At 37.3% G+C, this 15,583-nt stretch overlaps 1 protein-coding gene across 7 annotated transcripts in view; it reads right to left on the reverse strand.

Moving 5' to 3' along the window:
- FRMD6 (FERM domain containing 6) overlaps positions 1–15,583 on the reverse strand; it is a 267,317-nt gene that overhangs the window by 25,365 nt on the left and 226,369 nt on the right. For 3 of the 7 annotated variants that reach the window (XM_086321532.1, XM_086321531.1, XM_086321530.1), the window contains 5 exons: positions 14,709–14,953; positions 8,947–9,037; positions 4,938–5,041; positions 3,910–3,986; positions 1,068–1,254 (listed from right to left, as the gene is read on the reverse strand). In XM_086321532.1, coding sequence (XP_086177658.1) covers positions 1,068–1,254; positions 3,910–3,986; positions 4,938–5,041; positions 8,947–9,037; positions 14,709–14,807 — 558 coding nt within the window. In that variant the 5' untranslated portion in view covers positions 14,808–14,953. The remainder of the gene's footprint in view (positions 1–1,067; positions 1,255–3,909; positions 3,987–4,937; positions 5,042–8,946; positions 9,038–14,708; positions 14,954–15,583) is intronic. The other 4 variants (XM_086321534.1, XM_086321533.1, XM_086321537.1 and 1 more) reach the window with 3 other exon arrangements.

Genomic DNA, 15,583 nt, shown 5'->3' on the forward strand with positions numbered 1-15,583 from the left:
GTGCCAGCACATATGTGGTTGTAAAAAGCATCAATTTGGAGGAGGTCTCCTGGGATAGGAGTGACTAAGTGTCAATCACAGCAGAGAAACCCAGGAAAAGATGTTAAAAGTGTCCACTGGATTTGGCAACTTAAAGGTCACTGCTGGCCCTAAGGACAATGCCATAGTGGAGGGGCTGGTGAGGAAAGAAGGCAGATAGATGTCGGTTGAGGAGTACATGTCGAAGTAAAGATGTTAAAACATCAAATTCACATCACTTTTTCAAGAAGCTTTACTGAGAAGGGAAGGAGAGATAGGCAGCTCTTCTTTCCCTCCCTCCTTCCTCCTCTGAAGATAGGAAGGTGTGAACCGAGTTAGTTCAAGTAGAGGCTGAAGATACAGGAGAGAGAGATGCCTCAGCAGAGACCTGGAGGAAGAACGGGAAGTGATATCAGCAGAGTATGGTGGAGGAAACATGGCTGAGACAGTCAGTGCTCAAATAACCTGTATTTTCTTGCTGAAGGAAGGGGGTGGCTCCTCCTTTGATAGTGAAGGAGATGGTGGAAGGCACAAGCAGTTCACTTATATTTGTTTTCTCAGCACAGGAAAAGTTGTGAATGATGTCGCTTTTTAAAGAACAGTGTTTTTCTCCTTCTGAAGGGGAAAAATGCTGCTTGAATTAAGAGTAAATAAGAAAGTCAAAGCTGAGTAAATCTCAAAAGAAGGCTGACAAATTCCCAGTTCCAGCATCTGTAGGATGGACAGCCATCCTCTTCCTCATTACCCACGTACAGGTCGAGTTGGTGGAGAGACTGTGTGTGCCACGCTCTCAAGTGTGAAATGTGTACCCGGGTGTCATGGAGGGTGTGTGGGCCATTAAACAACACCTGGCTTCCCAGTTCTTGAAGCTGCATGAGTAGCTTGACTATTTCTGGTTGCTACTAGTTTCTTTGTCATTACCATTGCGCCTCGCAATGTGTCTAACATAGAGGGTAGACATTTTAGGGGTTGATATGTCTCTATTGAACTAGAACAATGAACTAGAAATGTGCTAGAGCAAACGCTTTAGATCTGAAAACAGTGCCTACCCAAGATGGGAAGTAAGCCTCGGGCTCAAAGTACTTTCCATAGTGCTTATTCCTTTTGAAGTTCCCAAGATCAGCCTGCAGCGCAAAGGCTGCCAGCAGGAAGTAGGCCTCCTCTCGGAGCACACACTGCGAATGCAGAACTTGTTTTCTCAGGTGCCAGTAGTAATAGTATCTTGCTGCTCTGTCACTAGGAAAACAAAAGAAAGCAGAACTCACATTTTGATGGAACAATCTAAACGCATGTAAACAGAGCGCAAATCCTGCTGCCCGTCTGGGGACGGGAGCTCTTCTGCTCTGTCCCCTCCTCCTCCCCCGCCTCACTTGCTGAAGAGGGGGAGGCTGTGTCAACACCTGATGGCTGCCTGATGGCTGCTTCCCTCAGGCCTCAGGGAGACAGGACCCCAGGCCAGACGACCCAGACTGCAAAAGCAACATTTCCTGAGGCCTGCAGCACTTGATTCATTCTGATGATGGAAACAAGATCTAAATCATGCCACTCCAATGTGGTAAATAAATACTACATTGAACAAGTATTAGAAGAGAAGCCTAGGCATTCGTTGTCTGTATTAAAATAACTTTGGTACCACGATGCTGCACACGCAACATAAATAAGGACAATCCTGGTTTTAATGTCATGTGTCCTTTTTTGTTTTGTTTTTCATCTGAGCAAATTACAAATACATTAGGCCCTTTAAAAAATATTTCTATTTATATGCTGTACTGGAAAAAATTTGCTTGACTATAGCTTTTTTCCCTCTAAAAGTGAATGAACTGAAAATTCTCTTAAAATCCTTTTTTTTTTAAAATTAAGCAGATGTTACTTTATGGGTGTGTTTTTATAGGTACATGCCACAAAATCCGGAGAAGGCAATGGCACCCCACTCCAGTATTCTTGCCTGGGAAATCCCATGGACAGAGGAGCCTGGTCGGCTGCAGTCCATGGGGTTGCAAAGAGTTGGACGTGACTGAGCGACTTCACTTTCACTTTTCACTTTATGCATTGGAGAAGGAAATGGCAACCCACTCCAGTGTTCGTGCTTTGAGAATCCCAGGGACTGGGGAGCATGGTAGGCTGCCGTCTATGGGGTCGCACAGAGTCGGACATGACTGAAGCGACTTAGCTAAGCAGCAGCAGCAGCAGCCACAAAATCATAATAGTCCTCACAAACGGAAACAGTAATAGTGCACTCATTACAATCTGTTGAGGTCAGAAATAAATATAGTCCCCATTAAATACACTAAAGAGTGCTGACTGGGTAAAAACACAGTCAAGCTCCAAAAAATGTCACAGGCAAACAGGACGCCTCTGTGATCAAAGTAAAAATGCAAGGGGGAAAAATGTGTGTGTTTGTGTTATGTATTTAATGAGTATTTGCCTCCCTATTATTTTAGGTTGAATGTTTACCTGAGATTCATAGCTCATTAGTTGATGATAATAAAAACATATGGGTTTATTTTAACCAAGATCATGTTTAAGAATGAAGAATTTAAAAATAAAGCATTTATGTAATTTTTTCCCTCTTGGGACAGAGTACTTTTCAGAGCACTTCTTTGTATAATGCTGAGTACACAGCGTTTGGACTAGCTAATCACTGGAGAAAAGGGCAGAAGTATAGGGGTTAATGAAACATTCATTATTCCCAGGGGGCTAATTAATGGCTCAATACTATATTTTTCTTCTTTCTAGCACATTCCATTCCAATTAAGTACACTGAGTGAAGATTTTATACTAACTGAGAATAACTAAAAAGGTTTCTCTGCCTTTAAAAACATCCTTTATGGGCTCATATTTTTTACTTTTTAATTTGCATGTGGCAATAATATAAATATTAAGAGCAAATCTCAGATACAACTCATTAGTTAAATGTATCTTTGTCCCTTTTACATAGGGTTTCTCAAAATTTTAAAATAAGTGAAAAACAGAGTTCACATTTCTAGTAATTTCTACCAGGTGACAAAATCACCTCTGAAAGTCTTCCAGCACTGTAACCTCATATAAAATGTTAATCTGAGCTTCTGAACTGGTGACTTCTGGGTCTGTATCATGTGCAGAGTAGTATTCAGGCACCCACCTCCAGAAAAGGAATCAGTTACCTGCCCTCGCCGAACTGCATCTAAGATTCTCAGAGGATAGCTCCACTGGGTGTAATCTTAGCTTTAAAGATACTGCCAAGAACAGAAGCAAGACCCCGAAGGTGAAAAGAAAACCAGGCGATATAAACACCCATGCATTTGTATAGGACAGAGTTCTTGCTGCTGTCCCTTTTCTCACATCACCACCCGAAAAGAATACAATGCATTAACCAACCTCTCCTCTTTTCACAAAAGTGCTAGTTCTTCCTTAAAGGAAGTACCTTTTCAGTGACTGATCTGTTATAGAAAATGTAGAGAAGAGAAAATGTGAGCTGTGATACTGTTAACAACTTCACTGATAGTCTAACAACTCGTTCATTCAACAAATATGTATTGAGTGTCTACTGTTACCTCTGTTTTAGGGACTGAAGATACATGTGTGTGCCAAAGTGTTTTTTTTTTTAAAAAAAAAACCCTGTTCTTGGGACTTCTCTGATGGTCCAGTGGTTAAGACTCTGTGCTCCCAATGCAGGGGGTCCAGGTTTGATCCCTAGTCAGGGAACTAAGATCCCACAAGCTGAAACTCAGAGCTTGTGTGCTGCAACTAAGACCCTGTGCAGCCAAGTAAATTAATTAAAAAAGAAAATCTCCCTGCTGTTTTATATTCTAGCAGGTGGAGACAAACAATAAACAGAAGTACTTAATTGATACATTAGAAGATGAGTACTGTGGAAAATGAAAGGTCTGGAATTTCTCCTTGTCCTCATACCTGATCAATCGACCATTTTCCACATAATACTGCACACGGAAGTGGATGATCATAGGAGGTCCAAACTGATCAATTCCCTAAACAAAGACACGTGTAAAAATCAGGCTGTTTTTAGTTACTTCAAAAGTGGGTTTCAAAAACAACAAATATCATTTTTAAGACACTTTTTAAACATTGAAAGGTTTGATCTACTTCTAATGAGTAGGGGCTTCCAGTAGGTATAAAGTTGTCCATGCAGAAACAGGAAGTTATAAAGCATCATCACTATCTGATACTCATTCACTGTAATGCCAGTGACAACATACGGGAAGATAAAAATAAATGCCAGTGGAAAGTTCTAGCTGAGATCCAGCTCCTCTCCCAGCTCTGTCCCCTGTGGTGACCATTTGCTCCTCATTACAATGTTCTCCTGTTCCTTTGACATTCCACATACCAAATTCTAACATGCTGTTTGTTTATTTAGACATTCATGTTCCTTACTTTGTAGTTGGCTTTGAAGTAGCCTTCAGTTTACTCCAAGAATTCTTAAATACAAATTGGAGGATCAAGGATTACACACTGGGGATTATTACTATTTTGTGAGGGTAATCTTGAGAACACTAGGTAAATTCCCAGTGATGCTCTCCTATGCAAATACAAGGCACGGGTTCAATAAAGTAATAAAATATCAATGTAAAGATAGTAAAAGCAGATTTTAAAATGACTAATAACTTCTAGACAGTCAGTTTTGACAACTAATGTGGCCAAAGAAGAGGAACAAATACTTTTCCCATGATTTTCATTTCAAAACATTATCCCAAGGTTATGGAAAAGTTATTGTCCAATACTATTTTAGCAGATGTTCAAAATCTTTTGCTACATGTTATAAGCTATTAATCCTTCACTAATGTGATATTTTAGAACTTATAATTCATATCCCTTTCCAAATCTTTACTGTATAAAGTGTTAAGATGTTTTCCTAATGTATAACAGCTAAAATAAACCTTTTTTAAAAATCAAAATAATTTTGCTGATAAATATAATCTCACCCAAGTGACTTCGTATTGTCGTACCTTGCTGGCCTCTTTCTTCCATTCTTTTGGACAATACTTATAAAGCTTTTGTGACAACTCCATATACACGTGTTCATTATCTGCACATTAAAAAAAAAAGGAGACCAGGTGATAAAGGATAGATTTTTTTTTTAAAGAAAAGAATATACAAAGAAATGGGTTTTTCAAAAAAAGCCTCAAGCTTTCTGAATGTACTCTAAAGTCACATATCACCAAGAAAACCGAAAACGTAAAAAGATACAAGGTTCTGTGGGATAGCTATTAATGACATTATTATTTTGCTTTCGCAATACAGAACATGTATCACTGAAAATGTTAACACTTAGAAGAAATACTAGATTCCTATTCTTGCTTTTACTTAGTTTCCATGGTCATTATAACATAGTTTAACTTCCAACACTGTGGTGTTAGTCTTAGAAAAACATGCTTTTGTTTGGTTCACAGAGGATCCATCTCATAAGTGCAAAGTAATAAAAAAGGGCAGAAACAGCATCTTAATTGCTATGTAAGAAACTAAAAAAAACTGATGATAACCGATTTGTTTTCAAGTGAGCAGCTTGACCCATGTGTTTTGTGAAAAGAAGTCTCTAATACTATTCCTTCTCTGCGCTATCCACATAAAACCCAGAATGTCAAAATGATAAAGCATTACTTGCGCTGCTTTTGGGGTTGATCTTGTGGGAAGAAGAAAATAATCTTATGCGAAACAAGAATGGATGCCAAAATATTTCTTCAAGGGAATGATGTTCTTAAGATGAGCAGAAAATAAGACTGCTAACTAACTCATGCAAAAATGATCTAAACATGTGAAAACTAGCTGGTAAAAAGTGCAAAATTTTTCAGATTTCCCAAATGGACTCTTTTAAAGACAGATATTTCATATGAAAAGTATTCCTATCTTGTACAAAGTTTTCAAAAAAAAAATTTTTTTTTAACTCCTTCCTTTTCCTCTAACCATCACCCTGGGGTCATGCTCATGGAAAGTCCTGCATAAAAATGTACTTGTTGTGGAAGAAAACTCTGTCTCTTTGACTACTCCAAGGATAACACATGCCCACACTGTCACTCATGACTGAATACTGCAGTTTGACAGAACAAGTCAAACATTTGACTAGAATAGGAAGGGTAAAGCCACTCTTTGTCAATGAATGTCATAATAAGTCAACCAGCGTGGATGAAAGGGGCAAAGAAGAAGTCCGAGAGATAAGAAGATGCTACTAAAATCCATTTATCACATGAACTAAAACCATCTCCCATTTCTACTATGGTACCAATTAAACATGAAATGGACAAGATCAGACAACATTCCTGTTGAAACTGATTTGTTTTTGGCTTGCGTTCCTGTCTGAAGAAGCAACATAATGAATAGAACTGAGACTGCTCGCCATGATGGCACACGCATAGTTTTATAAACTACCACTGTGTTTCTACCATCCAGCAGTTTGACCAGAGCTGTATACTTTCTCAAGCACACATCAGTCCTGCAAAGCAGGTGAAGCAGTGATTTCTATTTGACATGAGAGAAAACTGAAATGGAGAGAAGGCAAGGGACATGTCTAAAGCCACACAGCTAGCTAGTGGTAGAACCTGAATCAGAACCAGGTCATCTGATGCCTGTTCCAAAGTTCTTGCACCATCCTGCAATCTCTCTTCTAAAAAACACATCTCAAAAACTCTTATTTTGAAAACCAAGAAAACTGATTTTATGAGACTGACTTGCTGAACAGCAAAGATCAACAGACTGCCTGTAGTTGAAGTAAGAAGAATTAACTCTGTAGAGCATCTTATTTCCCCCAGGCTCTTCCTTGAAAGAATGACTGAGGTGTGTACTAATATAAAGATGGAGCTGAGCATTTGTGTTTTTACTGCTTCCACTATCACAGGAAGAAACTGAAGAGCAAATGGTTGGTTCCTTTCTTCTTCTTCTTTTAAAATATAAATTTATTTAATTGGAGGTTAATTACTTTACAATATTGTATTGGTTTTGCCATACATCAACATGAATCCACCACGGGTGTACACGTGTTCCCAATCCTGAACCCCTCTCCCACCTCCTTCCCTATACCATCCCTCTGGGTCATCCCAGTGCACCAGCCCCAAGCATCCTGTATCCTGGATCGAACCTGGACTGGCGATTCGTTTCACATATGATATTATACATGTTTCAATGCCAGTCTCCCAAATCATCCCACCCTCTCCCTCTCCCACAGAGTCCAACAGATTGTTCTATATATCTTTGTCTCTTTTGCTGTCTCGCACACAGGGTTATCATTACCATCTTTCTAAATTCCATAAATATGCATTAGTATACTGTATTGGTATTTTTCTTTCTGGCTTACTTCACTCTGTGTAATAGGCTCCAGTTTCATCCACCTCATTAGAACTGATTCAAATGTATTCTTTTTAATGGCTGAGTAATACTCCACTGTGTATATGCACCACAGCTTTCTTATCCATTCGTCTGCTGATGGACATCTAGGTTGCTTCCATGTCCTGGCTATTATAAACAGTGCTGCAATCAACACTGGGGTACACGTGTCTCTTTCAATTCTAGTTTCCTCAGTGTGTATGCCCAGTAGTGGGATTGCTGGGTCATAAGGCAGTTCTATTTCCAGTTTTTTAAGGAATCTCCACACTGTTCTCCATAGTGGCTATACTAGCTTGAATTCCCACCAACAGTGTAAGAGGGTTCCCTTTTCTCCACACCCTCTCCAGCACTTATTGCTTGTAGACTTTTGGATAGCAGCCATTCTGACTGGCGTGAAGTGGTACCTCATTGTGGTTTTGCAAATGAAGCAACTGACAAAGAACTAATCTCAAAAATATACAAGCAACTCCTGCAGCTCAATTCCAGCAAAATAAACGACCCAATCAAAAAATGGGCCAAAGAACTAAACAGACATTTCTCCAAAGAAGACATACAGATGGTTCCTTTCTTCTTGACGTGTTCCCTGCTCCACGGTCTCTGGCCTCTTTAGAGCAGTCTTTTTAGATAAATGAAAACAGCTCACATTTTGGAGCTGAATTTGTTGATCAGCTCATCATGATATACTTTCCAATCTGGGAGATCTGAGCATTTTATGGTACTAACCAGATTCTCAAGATACCATAAACCTTTAAATTGAAACCAATTTCAGTAGTAGAAAATAATTCATATCCAAATACAAAATACAGCTACATTTCACAAAAAAGGTTTTCTTGAAAAACTGAGCAACATTTCACAAAAAAGGTTTCCTTGAAAAACTGAGCAAAGATCTGAAAGGTTTTTTGGCATCTAGAAGACTAAATTAGAGAAATTTTAAAGTATGATTTGAAAGAAAAAAGTTTTAAGGAATGGCTATACTTAAACTCTGGGAACTTAACTCTAACTAAGGTGTCACTGGCAGAGAAAGCTTATATGGAGCCCTTTACTTGAAAATCTTTTCCATGTAAAGTATACAGAAGAAACCGATCCCTTATCTCCGAGTTATATGTTTTGACTGGAAAAAAAAGAGAAGGGATAAAGGAAGGAAAAAAGAAAATAAGAGTAAATTAATAGATCACTTTGTTATACTAAATCTTCAACAGTAAGAGAATTGGAATAGAGAAAAGTCAGGTTTATTATGTCTACATGTCTTTTAATGTCAAAAATTACAAAACAAATTAAATTACAAAAATAACCAAGGTAATTTCCTATAGTGCAAAGAAACAAAAATCAAGTTGGGTTCATTAAAACACAAAAGAGCAAATGCATAAAATCTAAACTTGTAAAGAGGAACCAGTTTTTGAGTTCAAACCATAATAAATTCAAGACCTAAAATTCTAAATCATAGAAGAAATACACAGCAGTTGAGTTTAAAATATGAATACTAGATTAAAAGCCAAGATTACAAGTACTTTGACAATCACAATTACATAACAATATGCTCAATTAAGTTACAGCTATAAAATGCCATTTCCTCAGGGAGAGTTGGCTAACTCCATCAGAGACGGGACTGAGACTTACTTTGTATAACACTGAGTCCAAAGAGGTGACAGTCCTTTAGCCTGAGTAGGTCACACACCTGGACCAGTAACTGGTGACACAGAATTTTGACCTATGGGAAAAAAGACAAAAATAAAACAAACACAACTTAATAATTCAGCCAAGTCCAAACAGTGAGCCACAATCAGGCAATGTAATGCATCCTAAATATATGCCAAAGGGACAAGCTGACACTAGCAAAACAACAGTTGGTTTATGGAAATCACTACAGCTGTTTCAGTAATGATGATCACAATACAAATTTCTACAACATGGTAATAAAGTACCAGTGCAATCTTGTACAAGACTCACAAATCTGAGGACACATGGACAAGGCTTTACTCTATAGCCATAGTGCATGATAAATATGTATTTCAGAAGGAAACCAAAATAATCTAATCAAATGATCAAAATTATTAATTATCAAAATTATTAATTTGGCAAGTATTTTTACAAGGAAAGTTTTCATCATGGTGGTTTAAACAAAATGCTCATGTACCACACAATGAGTGAATACCTAGCTTTTATTTACTTTAATCAATCACTTTCATTGACATATCTTTTAAGTACTAAACCAGGTTCTTTTCTGAGTCCTAGTATAATAATAAAATCATGTTAATTTGGAACATGGAGTTAAGGTTAAGTTATTCTGAAAAGTCACATGCTGAAAGATAAAACAGTCTTTAAAAGACACAGTTTTATTGACTTTTCAAATACTGAATGAAGCATTTTGGGGGACACATAATTGTAATGAGTCTGCCTTGCTGAACTCAGAATCACTAAAGCTTATTGGTGTTAGGATTGACATTAAGAGACCATATAGGTCAATTTCTTCATTTGACAGACATATAAAGGAAAACCCAGAGAGCCTGAAGTCATGTAGTTAGTACTATCAGAGACAGTAACTCAGAACTTTGCTCATTTGTGTATTATAATATTTTTGTATGTAAATATTATTAAAATATGTGCAACCTGACAGTTCATTATATTATGTGTAGCATTTCTCCTCTTATTTGTACTAGTAACTTGCAACTTCTTTCTTCAATAATCATGCCAGTTACAGTTTTAATGATTACAAATCTTAACTTAGTTAACTTTGAATTAATGATTTTTTATCATACTTTAATATATAACTTAGATTCAGAAAATAAAACATGTTGAGATCTCTTAATAATAGAAAGTCAAACAATTCAGAATGGTGACAATGTCAACTGGAGTAAGAAAGATAGGTTTATGGCTCTTTTCCACATTCACTATTAATTCACAGTGGCTCAGCAGTAAAGAAACTGCCTGCAATGCAGGAGATGCAGGTTCGATCCCTGGGTTGGGAAGATCCCCTGGGGGAGGGCATGGCAACCCACTCCAGTGTTCTTGCCAGGGTAATCCCATGGACAGAATAGCCTGGTGGGCTGCAGTCCATGGGACTGCAAAGAGTCAGACACACCAAGGGACTGGGAACATATGCAATCTGAAGCACTTTATCCACTAGAAAGTGCAAAATGTATATATGTAAGGCCAAATAGCACCACTTCAGCTGTTTAGAAGTAACAGGAACTCCGTGAAGCCGGGACAGTGTCTTATTCTATACTCAGAATATACAGCAGGCATTCAGTAAATGTCTGATGAATGAAAGCCAAGGATCTGATTTCCTGTGGGTTTCTTACCTTCCTTCTGGTCCATGACTACAAACTACAGTACTCTGGCCCACTGAGCAGATCATTTAATACTGTGCCACTCAAGAATTTGTATCAATACGTGTCCACCAACACCACTGAGGGGATACATTTGCCAACAGGAAATCAGTGTCACTTTCATTCACTAAAAAGACTTTGGATTTGAGTTCTGTATTACTGAAACTGCACTTTATAAATAAGCTTAAATAAAGAAAATGATAAAGTAATGGGAAAAGTATTTAAGGTTAAATAAAACTGAACTATATACTACAAATTTGAGACTTAAACAAGTCTAGGACTTTAATCTTTAGCTTTGACTGTATTTTAAAATGTCATATACAAAGTACTTTGGATAAAATACGATTAAAAAGTTAAAAGAAAAATTCCAAACCACACGCTGTATACAAAATATGTTGTACCTCTGTATAACTGTTGTTCAAATAATCTCCATACATCCATACATCCTATATAATTATTATTGTTCCGCTAGTTTTAAATCAAGTATCTGGAGCATAATAAAGCTCTTTAACAACTATCAAGGAAAGACAATGTTCTTGTTTAAAAACTGCAAGTAAGTAAGGCTGTGGCTCTGAAGTCTTACCTACTGTGAAAACAATTTTGAGTTTTTTGCATTTGCATATTATGAGTCTTGAAGGCTATGTTTTAGTTGACTGAAAATTTTTCAAGTTCTCTAATCTTCAGGAGTAATAGGAACTTTAAAAGGTGCCATAGACTATGAGGCATTAGGGATAAGAATGAAAGCATTATCTAAAAATATACTTTGTATGGAACTTTTTAATAAAAACAGCATCTAATTCTCAATATTAATGGCTTGTTGAGCAAGAATGTCTAAAATATGCTACAGAGAAAGAACTGTTCACTCTCGTCTCAGTGAAGAGATATAATCTCTTAGCCACAATTTATATCACTTAAAATGTTGTGACTCCTACATTAACATAACTTTGTTTCCAAAAATTTCCAAGTTTCCATATTTAATATTTATCTGATGATTAAAATAATTTAGAACAATCCCTATTTGTTCAATTCATGGAAAATCAAAAATGATCAAAACTACATTTACCCCATGCAGAAAGGCAATATTCTATCAATTACACTTCTCAGGGAATAGATTTTCTCCATTTAAAAAAAATGTTTAGAAATGATTTTTAAAAAGGAGACCATTAATGAAATAGTTTTTGTTATAGTTAATCTGTTCTACCACAACTCTACAAACATCACTGCTATTTTCTGAAGACAAAAATGACACTTTGTAGAAAATGACATGCCTTTTGGCAGCCCTGAGTTGGCTTTGTAGCAGTGAGGGGACCCCAAGCTACTTAACCCAGTTCCTCCTCCTCCCTTCTTTGGTCCAGCAGTTCGCTTGCTAATGAGGAGTCTGGACATGGCAGGGCTATGCACGGACCGTGGAATAAGAACAGGTCTACATGGTGTTCAGAAGTTGAGTTTCATTAATAGAGGGAGCATACAGCTCAAAGAAATGAAAACAAGTGCTACTCTATTAAGTGCTCACTCACTGAGGCCGGACACGGCAGTAAGCAAGTAAGCCTCTTATGTCTGTATATGCTCACAATGTCCCTGTGAGGAGAGCAGATTATTTTCACTTTATAGAAGAGGAAACCAAAGCAAAGAACTACTTTGCCCAAGGTTGCAGATGTGAAGTAGGGATTTCAACATAGATCCCTGTGTCCCGCCCTAGACTTATTAGATCACCAACTCCAAGGAGTGGAGTCCAATAGTCTGAGTATTTATCAAGCTCTCCAGATAATTTTTTAGACATCAAGTTGTAAAATCACTGATCTATAGGAACAAATGGATTGTCTGTCAGTTCTCCATAACTATCTTCCTCAACTGAGATTTCAGTATAAATTAATTTCTTAGAAAATTATAGCCAGCTCCTAGTATTCCTCATGAAATAAGACTAGTCTTCCTTCTAACTTACCTGAGGTCAGTAAGGTTTTGTTCCATATACTTTTTGTGTGTACACACATATGAACACATTTATACATATTCAACCAGGTGGAAAGGCAGAAATGGAACTGAGAGAAGTTTCTTAAGTGCTTATACTATATGTTTATGTATATTTTAAAATTTTAGTTGATACCTTCTCTATATAACTGTTAAAAGAACTCAAACAACATATTCATGTATACACGTAAATTATCTTTTAATATATTCTGACAGTGCCCAAACTGAAGAAGAGAGATAATGTTGCCAACTTTAACTAGGTTTTAAAAACCAAATGCTGGAATAATAACAGTTTATCATTTCACACATCCAAAACAACTTTGAGTAATCTGAGTATAGAAGAGCTAAATCAATAGAAATTCTGCCTAAGAGACTGATAAAATTCACTCAATAGGCAGGTTTGATACTCAGACAATTCCTTTAAGCAAAAACAAGGCTACATTAGTAAATCAAGGAACTCTGGTGACTGATAGAATGAAACCAAAATAATTATGATAAGCAGAATCTTTTCCTCTAAATTTTTAATGGAGCTATTTAAATGTCATATAGTTTCCATATAACATTTAGAAATTTCTTTTCATGTGGCAATTGGGTTAAAAATACAGTAGCAAGAAGAACTAACTCAAGACATGAACTAAGGAAATTTTTTCCTTAATTCCAACAGAATACAAAGAAAGAACATGAAAGTTGACAACAGGGAGGGGTTGACAAATGCTAGGCATGACTGCGATCACATAAAACTGTGCAGCAGTCTCTACCAAAGCTCAACATGTGCATACATCATGACTCACAATCCACTTCCAGGTATAAGTCCAGACATGTATATACATGTGTGTGTGCTCAGTTGCTAAGTCATGTTCGACTCTTATGACTCCATGGACAGTAGCCCGTGAGGCTCCCCCGTCTATGGGATTTTCCAGGCAAGAATACTGGAGTGGGTTGCCATTTCCTCCTCCAGGGTTTCTTCCTGACCCACGGGTTGAACCCATGTCTCCTATGTCTCCTGCACTGGCAGGCTGATTCTTCTACCACTGAGCCACCTGGGAAGCCCATATACATATGTGTATACACATAAAATGTTCGTAACTGTTTTATTTGTAATACCTCCAAAACTTAAAATAACCTAATACCCATCAATAATAGCTGGAGAAGAAATTAGGCATACTCATACAATTAAATATAAAAATGAAGAAAAAAATTACTGTCACATGCAACAGCATGGATAACTGTCACAGGCCAAATATTGAGTATATAAAATATAAGCAGATATAAAAGTGAGCACCACATAATTTTAGCTGCATGAAATTCAGAAATAAGAAAATTACTCTATGGTGATAGAAGTGGAAATAGATATTATCTTTTGGTAGAGATTATTGATTAGGAGGGATCACAAAAGATCTTTCTGGGGCACTAGAAATCTACTATATCTCAAGCTGAATGATGGTTACTTGGATGTATACACTGGGGAAAAGTCAGAGCTGCACACTCAATATTCCTATACTTTGCTGTAAGTAAATTATAACTCAACTTTAAAAGTAAAAACAAAAAAGAAAATGTATTATATTCCTCAATGTCCAGGTTAACTAAGAGAGTTAACTCCATCCAGCTCATGAACCATAAGCAAGTTTAGTGAGTAAATACACAGCCTATTCTTGAAATTGGCTAGACTTAGGCTACGGCCTACTATCAAAACAATGATCAAGATGCATGTTAAAAAGTTAGCAACTATGTATTACCATTTCATGTGTGTAGGGGACAACTCAAAAGTATTTAAAAAGCAAACTCAGATATCCATAAAAATTATATTTCAATAAAAGTTTTTTTAAAAAGCAAAGTGTTTATTTTTCTATATATAATATAGTAACAGATATTCTCTAATTTTACCAAACAAGAGAATGGTAAAGACAGCTGAACTTAAGTTATCATTCAAATTTATACCTGTGTAGACAGCCTTAATACCCCAATTCTCCAGCATTATTAATGGTCTCATTCTGTGAGGATCTCATCATTAGCCAAGTCATAATTTGAATGTGGTCACTGGTGGAACATCATCATTTAAACATTTCTAAAGTAGGATCTACTCACATTTATGATGATGTTCAGAGATTCATCATTAGGAAGGAAAATACACACACTCCGGCGGTCTTGCATGACTCTATTGTTATGGAAGTTCAATTTGTTCATTGTGTTGTGGGCTCTCTAGTGGTCAGGGCTGGGCTTCGAGTCCTCGGCAATTCCTCTGGTTCCGAGTACTCCAAAGCCAAACTCTGCTCCTCATCACACTCCCTACAGGAGAAGCATCGTGATATTCGACTACGTAGGTTTCATAGCTGTAAAAAAAAAAAAAGAAAGTCCAAAGGGAAGGAGGTGGTGAATGAAGATGGTAAGATTGGTGAATAGACAGACGGGAGAGGAGCTGCAGCAGGACAGGGCACAGCACATCTCACAGTGAGGCCCGCCTCGTCTAATCACTGAAAACGCATGGGCACATACTCTGTACTTGGCCCACTGCCAAGTGTTTTAAAACTTACATTCACAGTCATGAATTTAACATAAAGCCAATGAGTGTCTCTACATTCAAGGTGGTACTGTGTACTGCAGGGCTTTCAAAAGCAGAGCCTGCCTTTGAGAAGTTTCCAGTCTCATATGGAAGGGTTCTGGAATAAATGAACAAAATGACAAAGCAGCAATAACAACATAACTCTCAATCCCTCTCCTTTTTTTCTTCCATTACAATCAAACTCAAAGAAATGTCTTGGATCTTACATTATATTCCTTCTTCAACCACTGTGGTCTGGCTTCCATTTCCTTCTTCTAACCAGCGTGGCTTTGCCAGAGGAAGCCAGTGATCTCAAGACCACGAGGAGAAACCATAGCATTCACTTTGATTGACCTCAGTATGTACAACACTTACTAAGGCTCTTAAGTCCTCCTTACAACCTTTTTCTCCCTGAGTTTTT

The sequence above is a fragment of the Bos grunniens genome, chromosome 10 (assembly GCF_055505025.1).
Source record: "Bos grunniens cultivar Pamir isolate PY7600 chromosome 10, Bosgru_T2T1.0, whole genome shotgun sequence".
Classification (NCBI taxonomy): Eukaryota; Metazoa; Chordata; class Mammalia; order Artiodactyla; family Bovidae; genus Bos; species Bos grunniens.